We start from the raw sequence: 11,145 nt of genomic DNA, 5'->3' as shown, positions 1-11,145 counted from the left end.
CCTTAAAAATATTTTTTAAAATGTCTCATTGAAGTGTAATTGACATGCAGTGTTCTGTTAGTTCCACGGGCATAATAGAGTGATTCAGCAGTTCTACACATGACTCAGTGCTCACCACGGTGAGTGTCGTGCCCATCTATCACAACATGGTCACTACAAATATCTTTTAAGTCAATGCAAGATGACAAACAAAAATAGCAAAATAGATAACGGGTATCAACACACAAATTCCCAAGAGTCCATAAAGGGAAAAAAACCAAAGAGCCAATAAATAAATAAATATTTATTTATAAAACAAATAAATTATATATTTGTATATGTATATATAAATATATATACTATAATATTTATTTATACAATAAATGAATATTTACTTATATATAATATTTATTAAATATAATATGTATACAATATTGTATATTTATTTATACGATATTTATTTATACAATATTTATTTTTAAAAATATTTATTTACATAAATTATATATAATATATTATATATAATATTTATTTATACAATAAATATATTAAAATAAATAAATAAATGTTAATATTAAAATATAAATAAAATTAAAATATAAAATTATATTAAAATATAAATAAATATATTAAAATAAATAAATTAAAAATTTATTTATTTAAGCAATAAATAAATTTAAAAACTCCCCATCAGCATTTTATTTATTTATATAATATTATTTATTTTTATTTATTTATTTATATAATATAATATTTATACGATATTTATATTCATTTATACAATAATATTTGTTTATAATATAATATTTATTTTATAATATTTATTTATAATATTTATATATATTATTTATTTATACAATAGACATATATTTATTTATAAAATAAATAAACAAATAAACCCCAAAAGCCAATAAATACGTTCTACTTCATTGGGTTCAAAGAGCCACACCCTGAAACTACATGGAGGGACGATCATTATCGTCCCAATCTTACAATCTTGGGAGCGGAGGCTCAGCGAGTATAGGTAGCTCGTTCATGATGAGAACGCTGGCTTGGGCAGAACCTGGATTCAAATCCAAGTCTTACTAATGCAGGGCTTTCATCGTGGGTACTCTTGACCTGTTGGACCAGGTGCCTTCTCACTGTGGGGGCCGTGTGTGCCTTGCAGGACCTTGAGCAACATTGCTGACATCTGCCCTTGAGACACCAGTCCCAGCTCCCACCCCTCACCGGGTTGTGACAACAAAAGATGCCTCTAGGTGTTGTCAGAGATCTCCCGGGGGTGGATTCTCCCTGTAGAGGACCACTGCTCTGGCACCACCGCAGGGGAGGTGGGAGAGATGATAGACATCACCATTCTTACCCCGGATGTGAGACTGTCATTAGGGAAAATTGTGAACACTGACATCAATTTCTGACCTTACCTGAAAAGGCAGGTAAGCTCAATGTTTCCTGCTTTTTGATGAAAAGTACAAAGCTTATATATTCATTCTTTCCTTCATTCAACAGACATTTGCTGAGCCCCTATGAAGTACCAGACCCTGGTCTAGCCTCTGAGGATAAAGCAAGCAACAAAACAAAAATCCCTGTGCTCATAGAGGTGACATGTCACAGACAATAAAGGAATAAGTAAAGTGTGTGGTATCTCCAGTGATAATAAAGGCCAAGAAGGCAAAGTAAGTAAGTGTCGGGGGTGGGGGTGTGGGGGTGGGATGAGCACAGGGATCCTAGTGGGGAGTTATACTTTAAAATAAGGTGGCCAGGCACAGCCTCACTCAGAAGGTGACATTTGAAGAGACCTGCAGTAGGGGAGGGGCTGGGCTCAGTCATTGTCTGGGGGAACAAGGTTGCCCAGAGAATAGCAAGTGCAAATGCCCTGGGGCCTCCTTGGTAGACTAAGGAACGGCAAGTGTGGCCAGAGTGGAATTGGGAGGTTGTCCCAAGCGCAGTTGGAGGAAATGGTGTTTGTGATGCCCATGGGGACGTCTCCAGGGCCATTTCTAGTAGCAGTGCCCCAGGATGTAAGCTGGAAGTTTGGAGCCCTCATTTCTAGCTGAGTCAGGCTGCATGAACCTCTTTCTCCTGTGCATGGGCGCTGTCCTAGAACTGCGTCCTCACCTGAGTCTGTGACTCACCTGGCCTGGCCAGTGCTGGGGAGATGGGGAGATGGGGAGGGCAGGGTGTGGTATATAAGTGGAGGAGGGTGGCTGGCTCCAAACCCTGTCCTGAGTGGCCCGCCCGGAGCACAACCTCCTCTCTTTCTTCTGTGTTGAAAACAGCACGATGGCAGTCCCGTTCCTGCTTCTCCTCCAGGCGGCCTGCGTGTTCTCCGTGGGGGTTGGGCTGTGGGTTGTCTGCAACCATTTCCTCACCGCGGAAATCCCTGTCGCCATCGGCCACCCCATGAAACTGCGGGTCCTGCACTGTATTTTCGAGCTGTTGGTGACGTGGGTGAGTGGTGTGTTTTATTTGTCCCGTCTTTCGGAGGCTGAAGGAGGGAGTTGGGAAAACACACTTGGGAAGATTGTGGTTGCGTTAATGCTACTATCACAGCCGTGGAGGCTAATATGTAACATATTAGTCATGAGGTTCCCAACCTCTTTGTGGTGTTGCTCAAGCAGCAGTGGGCTCGTAGCCACAAAATGATAAAATAACTTACATCCTCTGTTAATGGAGGAAAAAAGCCCTGCTCCAGTCCCGCTTTCCTGCCTTCCAACTTACTTTCTTCACAGTGCACGGCGTGATGCTGTGAAGTGAGGAATGAGCCCTTCTGAATCTGGAGCCCCCATCACTACCTACCTGCTAGCTGGCAGCAGCCAACAATAAAGAGATATGCGGCCAATTAGTAAATTAGTGCTAATTTAGTAAATTAGCAAAACTACAGAATGTGACTTTAGAGATGTATTTTGTTACTTTTGAGAGGTGGAAAACTATTTATGGAATATAATCAGATTTTGCTCGTTATTCCTGGTGTGTGAGTTTAATAAAACAGATATAAATGCATCACGGGGAGACCTGTGTCCAAGTTGCACATGCGGATGAGTGGTGCCTTTCCAGACGGATGATGAATTGAACACACAGAAGAAGTGCTGAGTCTCTTATGTAATGAAAAGTGATCGAAAGCACCTGTTCTCATGAGGGATCCGTCCTGGAGAAGCACGCTCAGGCTGAAGGTTTCCTACCTTCAAGTTCAGCTTTCACAAAACCCACTGATTTCTCCTGTGGCTTTCCTGCCCTTGACTCTCGTAGTCTGGTAGTCCTGGTTCCCAAATATGGTGACTTAGTTTCCTCATCTGCAAAAGAGGGGGAATAACAGTCTAGATTTGTAGCATGGGCTCTCGGGAGGTAAGCCATCCTGCGGGCGGCGGACGATGCCTGGGGTGGAGGAAGCCTTCGTTAAGTATTAGCCTTACTGCTATTTGCTGCTTTGGTTTTTTTTCTATGAAGAAGTGTCTTGTGACTCCCATATGTCACCCACCAGTTCCTGGCCCTGGGACCAATGATGGGAGAGACAAAGGAAGTCCCAGAGAGAGGCTGCCTTCAGGATGCTCAAACTGTCACGGAAATGTCCATGGGGAGACAGTGAGAAACAAGCAAACTCACTAGAAATTAATTGATTTACGCCATGGCAAGTGATACGAAGAAAGTGGGACAGGGCAGGAGGGAACCGCGGGGCTTCTGAATCCGGGGTTCCCTGAATCTGCAACGGCGACAGAAGGCAGAGTCCCTGAATTTGGGGGGAGGTAAAAACCACTCCATTTCCCCTCGCCTCTAAAGGAAAAGTGGTATTTCCTTCCATTAGGAATGAAGAGGACAAACCACAATTGTGACAGCAGAACCCGGGGTTTGTCACCAAGGCACATGCCAGCTGTTTTCAGAGCAGATGACATTTTTGCAGATATTGCGAAGAACGGTGTGCGGGCCTCGTTTCTCTGAAGTTATGATAGTGTTAAACCGGCCACTAGGTCTTGCTACTTGGTGTGCTAATAAGGAAGCACGTGCATTATTACTTTACCCGTGTAACTCCCTGTTTTGATAACTATAATTGAAAAGAAATTGGTTTCTTTGGTAATCCCATGTATTTTACTTTATGTGTTGGAAATATTCTGTCTCAAGGTCCACAGGCATCACTAAAAGCCGAAAGGACCTTGGGGCCGAGCCGCTCGAAAGAGGATGCGTGGGGAAGAGCCCACTTTGTTTTCTTTTACTGCTTATTATGCCGACTCCCAGACATAGGAGACAGAATACCATAAAGATGTGCCTGCACCCCAGCCCCCCAGCACTGACTGCTGACCCCCCGCCAACCTTGTTGCACCCGTGACCCTAACTTTTCCCCCTTCCCATTTCCTAGGAAGCAGATCTTGGGTATTATATTTATCCAAAAAAGCTTCAGTAGGTATCTCTAAAAGACAAGAACCCCTCACCTTCTATTTATTTTTATTTTATTTTTTTACTTTGTATCCTTTTAAAAATGTAAGTTCGATTATTGACCATACAGTGGTCTTATCAATTTCAGAGATAGAGGTCCGTGATTTATCAGTCTTATATCGTACCTAGTGCCCTGCTTAATGTCACCCTGTTACCCCATCCCCCCTCACCAGCAACCCTCAGTTTGTTTCCTATGATTAAGAGTCTCTTATGGTTTGTCTCCCTCTCTGATTTCGTCTTGTTTTTTTTTTTTTCCTCCCTTCCCCCACGATCCTCTGTTTTGTTTCTTAAATTTCGCATGTGGGTGAGATTGTATGATAATTCTCGGACAGACTTATTTTGCTCAGTGTAATACCCTCTAGTTGTGGTTGCCATGTGGTTGCAAATGGCAAGATTTCATTTTTGATGGCTGCATAGTATTCCATTGTGTATATAGACCACATCTTCTTTATCCATTCACCTGTCGATGGACATCTGGGCTCTTCCCATAGTTTGGTTATTGTGGACATTGCTGTTATAAACATTGGGGTGCGGGTGCCTCTTTGGATCACTAAATTCGTATCTTTACCCCCCACCTTCTAAAAAACATAACCACAATGTCATTATCAGGTCCTAATAGCAACTAATGCTTGGAATGGCCATGTTGGCTAGGCTGGTCCGGAACGGCATCTTTGGGAAGAGAGGTCATGTCCAGGCCACGGTGGGGGGTGTTCTGGGTTAAAGGGACCTCCGGGGGTGGCCAGAAGCCTGGTTTATGGGGCTAGGTATCAGGTGTCCGGGGAGAGGAAGGGGCGGTGTGGGTGGACCGAGGTGGGGTGGATCTACGGCAGGGTCATGGGGGCCCATGCGGTGGAGCCGGACTGTGACTCAGTCTCCCCTCGAGCCACCCCGCGGGGGGCCACGGGCAGTGGCAGGACTCCACTGCGCTGTACACTGAAACCCTTCCCACCTCATTTCCTCTTCTCTCACCAACAGGGGATGATTTTTGAGAAACTGAGAATCTGCTCTATGCCTCAGTTTGTCCGTTTCGTGCATGATCTAGTGCCACTCAAGGAGGACCCAGATGTCCTGGTCACAGATCTCCACTACGGGACGATCCCTGTGAAGCTGTACCAGCCCAAGGTGTCCTCCTGCACCCTCAGGCCTGGCATCGTGTTCTACCATGGCGGCGGGGCAGTCATGGGGAGCCTGAGTAAGAGTCCTTCCCTCAGACCCTCATCTGTAGTAGGAAAGCCTCAGAGCAGAGCGGGGGAGCACCTGCCTTCCAGCAAGACGGGGCTCTCCCATCACTGTCCTGGAGTCTATAAGCCGCTACAGGACAGAGCATGGCCAGAGAGGGAGTGGGGCCCAGATCAGGCTGGCAGCAAAGATATGGAATGTTTGGATCTCTTTCTGGAAGTGAGGAGACCCAAATATGGGGGGAAAAAATATATATATATATATGTATATATATATATATATACACACACACACACATACATACATATTTATGTATTTATTTATGTGTATAATCTATGTATATATATTTATATACATGAAATTCACACAACATAAGATTACCCACTCTATTTTTTAAGATCTTATTAATTTATTTGATAGAGCATGAGCAGGGGAGGGGGAGGGGCAGAGGCAGAGTGACAAGCAGACTCCCCACTCAGCAGGGAGCCTGATGCAGGACTTGATCCCAGGACCCTGGGATCATCATCTGAGCCAAAGGCAGATGCTTAACCCACTGAGCCACCCAGGCGCCCCAGATTAGCTGCTTTCAACTGTACGATTCAGTGGTATTTACTACACTAACAGTGTTCTACAACTACCACCTCTATTTAGTTGGAAATAAGGATTTTTTTTAAAGTGAAAAACAAACAACAAACAAAAAAACCCAGAGACACAACCTTTTGTTTCATGCCAGATATTTCCTGAGACAAATTCCGGTACAGACAGGAGAATCAAAAATTTGAGGAGAGTTAATGAGAGGAAAAAACCTCAAAATTGAGACAATTTTATTATCTTAACTTCCTCCACACAGGTGCCCCAAGAATTTAAGGAGAAAAACAATTTTATTTGGTTTCAGCCCTGCCTTCTAAACCGTGGAAAGGCAGAAGCCCACAGTGGTAGCCTCGGGAAAATAAGGGATTTCATGTAGCCGCGGTTTGGGTTCCATTTGCGCAATGAATGGTGCTAACAGTCAATGGGTATCAAATAATATTATTAGTAATTAATATTTACACGGCAGGCACTGTAGAGACCCTTCATGTGCATGATCTCATTAACCCCCGCACAGCCCTGTTGTTATCATTGTGCCCATTTTTTTAAACTTTTTTAAAAAAAGATTTTATCTATTTATTTGACAGACAGAGATCACAAGTAGGCAGACAGGCAGGCAGAGAGAGAGAGAGAGGAGGAAGCAGGCTCCCCGCTGAGCAGAAAGCCTGATTCGGGGCTCAATCCCTGGACCCTGGGATCATGACCTGAGCTGAAGGCAGAGGCTTTAACTCACTGAGCCACCCAGGCACCCCCGTTGTGCCCATTTTATAGGTGTGGCAGTCAAGCCTCAGGGAGGTGACGGCATTTGCTCCAGACTACTTCTGCTCAAGCGAGAAGGAGGCAAAGTCAGGATGTGAACTCAGGTCTGAATCCAGAGCTCACACCCCGAACCACTGTGCCCTACAGCTAAACAGCATCTCAGATATTTTGAATGAATTGCAGAATCCACGGGGAAAGAGGGGATCTTAGAGGAAGTTGTTCAGACAGGACAGGAGAAATTCTAGCAAGTGGAGGAGGAAGGCTTCTCCACAGCTGGAAGAAAGTCTGCAAAGGCCCATTAGGATCAACCCCAGCTCTCTATCCATGGTGGTTGTCAGAAGAGAAGGGGCAGCCCATGGTGACGGCTGCCAAAGGAAGCCAATAACCATCCTAGTGAATGTTCAAAACCTTTTATTTTCTAGGAACCCACTATGCCATATGCTGTCATTTGTCCAAGAAAAGTGACTCGGTGGTTCTAGCAGTTGGGTGAGCACGGGAACGAGGAGGTGGCGCTGGGTGATGATGGTGTGGGAGGCGGGGAGGCAAAAGGACCCTGGGATACCAGAACACTGGGGCACAGGATGGGCTGTGAGCAACCCTGAGGGGAGGAAAGGAAAGAGACAGAGAGAGAAAGAGGCAGAGAACGGCACTCCTTCCTGCGGGGGGACCCTCCGGCATCCCGTGCAGGCTGTCACCCGGAAGCTGTGTGGGGAGGGGTCTTTGTAGAGCAGATCAGGTGCAGAGCTTTGTGCACATGAGCCCCATTGGGTGGAAAGTGCTTCACCAGGCGGAAGAGCTCGGCATGTTCCAGACACTCAGCCCCTCCTTCCACGCAATACCACGGTGCCCCACGTGGTAAACCAGATGAGGGCAGACATTGCCATGGCATTCCCAAGGGCTCCCGAGGTGGTGGTGGTGGTGAGGGGTCCATCCCGGTGAGATCTGTCGAAGGAACTAAGAAGGATTAAAAAGCCACTCTCTCCTACCTGATCTTGGAGAGTCGACCTCCTAGTTTGGAACCTCAAAGAGGGCTTGGTGGACATGGGGCAGGCGAGACCTCCCGCCCCCACCACCTGACACAACGTCCCACGGGAGCAGGGTGGTTTCTCCTGACTAAACTTTCCTGCAGCTTTGTTTAAATGCACATGCCATAAAGAAATGCCATGTGCTGGGGTCTTAGCAAGAAAAAATGTCCCAGCTTCCTTGTAGCACAACTGGTCGATTGAGAGTGAAAAATACAAAAATCGGTCCTGGATGAAGGGGGACCCAGAGAAACCACTCACTTTATAATTCTCAGCTGTGAGATATTTTCTGCCTTGGGGAATTCTCGATTCAGGCGTTGGCCACGATACTCCTTATAGCTCTGGCCGTGCTGAACAAAGACGTCACCGGTCTATTATACCAGCAACTCTCTACAAGAAAATTAGTTTATGAATCCAAGGAAGATAAGGTTTTAGTTGAAACGTTGCTGTCCAGGCCTGAACTCAGGACAGCTTAAAAATAGGAGGCATCGGAATGGAAATGGTTGGCAAAAATTCGTTGATCCCATAGAATAGTTTTATATTTTTAAAGTTTGAAGTGGTAACATTTCTCACAACACCCAGATTTCTGGAATCTCTTGAAAAATGGGGAGGTCTAGCATGCTGGGCTGGTGGGCTTGCACGGCAGCAACGTGAGTATGGAGCCCAGGGACTCGCGTGGCTCACGGGCAGGGCAGGAATGGCCCAGAGTGGACACGGCTGACCTGGAGGAGACCCACAGGTTAACTGCTGGTCTCAGGCAGTATTTACATCTACAAGATCCTCCCACAAAACCCGTGAGCTTGGCAGGATTAGTTAGAATTGAAACCCAGGCAAATCTGGAGATGCTCACGAAGGAACATAAGTGAGGGGACAAGTGTGAGTCAAGGATGCACCAGCAGGTTGGTACAGAAAGATGGAGTTTGTGTTGGTAATTGCTAAGTTGTTGAGGGCTCTCGTGGTCATTGCCTGTCCCCCAAAGGGGCACTGAGACAGAGGGAATAGCAGCCACCACTCACTGAGCCTACGTGCCAGACACAGTGGCCTTCATGTCCATCACTTCTTTCAGGCCACATACCTTCACTTCACCTGCTCAGGCTTCAGAAAGAGAAGTTAATGGAAGAAACTTGGCCTAAAGGATGGTAGACACAGGTCTGATTTTGCTAGGGAGCTGGGTGTAAACCGTGTTCCTTGATTCTTTTTTAGATACCGCAAGTTGCCCCACCATAAGTTCCCTGTGGCGCTAAGAGACTGCATTGCAGCTACGACCCACTTCCTGAAGTCCCTGAACACGTATGGGGTGGACCCAGATCGGGTTGCGCTCTGTGGGGACAGTGTGGGAGGGGGGATGGCAACGGCAATCTGTCAAAGATTTCTGGGGTGTCCAGATCTCCCCAAGATCCGTGCTCAGATCCTGATCTACCCCAGTCTCCAGGCTATGCATTTCCAGCTCCCCTCCCATCAGCAGAACAAGAATGTCCCCATGTCCAGCCAAGACTTTGCCTTCTACTGTTGGAGCGCTTTACTGGACGTCAACCCCTCCTGGAAAAGCACTATCCTGGAAGGCGCCCATTTGCCTGCTGAATTCTGGGAAAAATATAGAAAGTGGTTGGGTGCAGAAAACATCCCAGAGAGGTTTAAGAAGGGAACCTACCAGCCGATGACCTCTGTGCCCTTGAATGAGGCTGCCTATCTGGAGACAAGCCACACGCTGGATTTCGTGAACTCACCCCTGATTGCAGAAGATGAAGTCGTGTCCCAGCTCCCCGAAACGTTCATTGTGAGCTGTGAGTTTGACCTTCTCCGGGATGACTCGCTGTTGTACAAGAAGCGGCTGGAGGACCTGGGAGTCCCAGTGACTTGGCACCACATGGAGGATGGTTTCCATGGAGTGCTTAGTACCTTAGATATGGGCTGTTTGCACTTTCCCTGCTCCACAAGGATTCTGGACGCCATGGTTCATTTTCTAAAGGGGTTGTGACCATTTTTCCTTCCAAGACTAGTGCATTCCACCACCATCTGTTTCCCCAGCAGGGCTCTCTGTTGTGATGGAGGTGAAGTTGAGTGGGGCTAGGGAGGGGGTCGAAGTTGCCATGTTCTTCTTGCTTCAGGTTCCAGAAATGTAGAATGCATGTTTCTGATGTCTGGAGGGAGAGAAGTAGGAGAGACAGGTTTGGGGGGAGGGTGGCGCTCTGTTCTTGTTCACCGTTGGGAAAACATGAGCTGACGATCTGCAGCAGTCATCTGAGAGTGAATGGTCATGTGAAGGTTGCCTCTGGCTTCCCTGAGGGAGAGTTCAGGCTGGTCTAGGCTGTGGGTGGCAGGAGTGTCCACTTGGCTGGCCTTGGAATGAAAGAGGGACATATCCTGTGCAATCCCATGGGCTCTCTTCAATCTAGCTCAGAGGATGGGGCTCTGATGTTCCAGACTGCTGGGTGGAGGTGGAGAACCTGTTGTCCTTCTCCTCTGGGTACACAGTGACGTTTCCCCGCTCTGTTCCTCTGCCTCTGAACTCAAGAGTTTCAACTCTCTAGACTGGAAGAGTTAGGACAGAGTGGATAGGCTTTCTGTAGTGGTTGGCACCCAGTGGCAGATGAAGACGGCCCAGAGCCACCTGATGGGGGAGCTCTGGAGCTCTTGGAGTCAAAGGGGTCCAAGGGACTGAGATGTGTTGGCAAGAACTGCTTCTGTTTTAAGACACAGAACCAGCTCAAATTGGCCTAAATCAGAGAAAGAATGTATTGATAGCTATGAATTCCCGGGATAAATCAGGTATCGTTTGATCCAGGAACTCAAACAAGCTGGTGAGCTGCCTTCTCTTCTTTCTTCCATTCTGTGCTCTGCTGCATGGATGGCCCCTTCCCCTCTGCATATGGTGGCCCTGAGCAGCTCCATATTCACACTCTCCAGAGTCCCGTGCCTCATTCTCAGCCACCCTAGCAGAAACCACACCGTAGCTCAATGGCCCTGTGGGCTTGCTGAGTAGTGTGTCCAGTTGCCACAACCTAGAGAGTGGAATGCTTTGACCAACCAGGCCTAAGTTCCATGTCAACTTTGGGGTGGAGGATGGGATCCGTTCCACTGGGGGCTTGGACTGAGCGTGAGGGAGGGAGGGAGTACTTTCCTCTAATCAACACTTACTACTCTGCGGTAGACATCAATGCATACTCTGTTGGTGGACATCAATGCTTAT

The 11,145-nt window shown here is 46.7% G+C and overlaps 1 protein-coding gene across 1 annotated transcript; it reads left to right on the top strand.

Annotated features, from left to right (window-relative positions):
• Positions 1 to 2,262: 2,262 nt before the first annotated feature.
• On the top strand, positions 2,263 to 9,933 carry AADACL3 (arylacetamide deacetylase like 3; the record flags this gene model as incomplete). Its single annotated transcript, XM_080802816.1, has 4 exons — positions 2,263 to 2,430; positions 5,383 to 5,599; positions 7,356 to 7,419; positions 9,159 to 9,933. 4 exons carry the CDS (start codon positions 2,263 to 2,265, stop codon positions 9,931 to 9,933), a joined length of 1,224 nt encoding a protein of 407 aa, XP_080658942.1.
• Between the last annotated feature and the right edge of the window lie 1,212 nt (positions 9,934 to 11,145).

Source organism: Martes martes, assembly GCF_963455335.1.
Source record: "Martes martes genome assembly, chromosome: 4".
Lineage (NCBI taxonomy): Eukaryota > Metazoa > Chordata > Mammalia > Carnivora > Mustelidae > Martes > Martes martes.
Note: the sequence above shows the minus strand (reverse complement) of the source record. Positions and strands in the feature narration are given on the sequence as shown.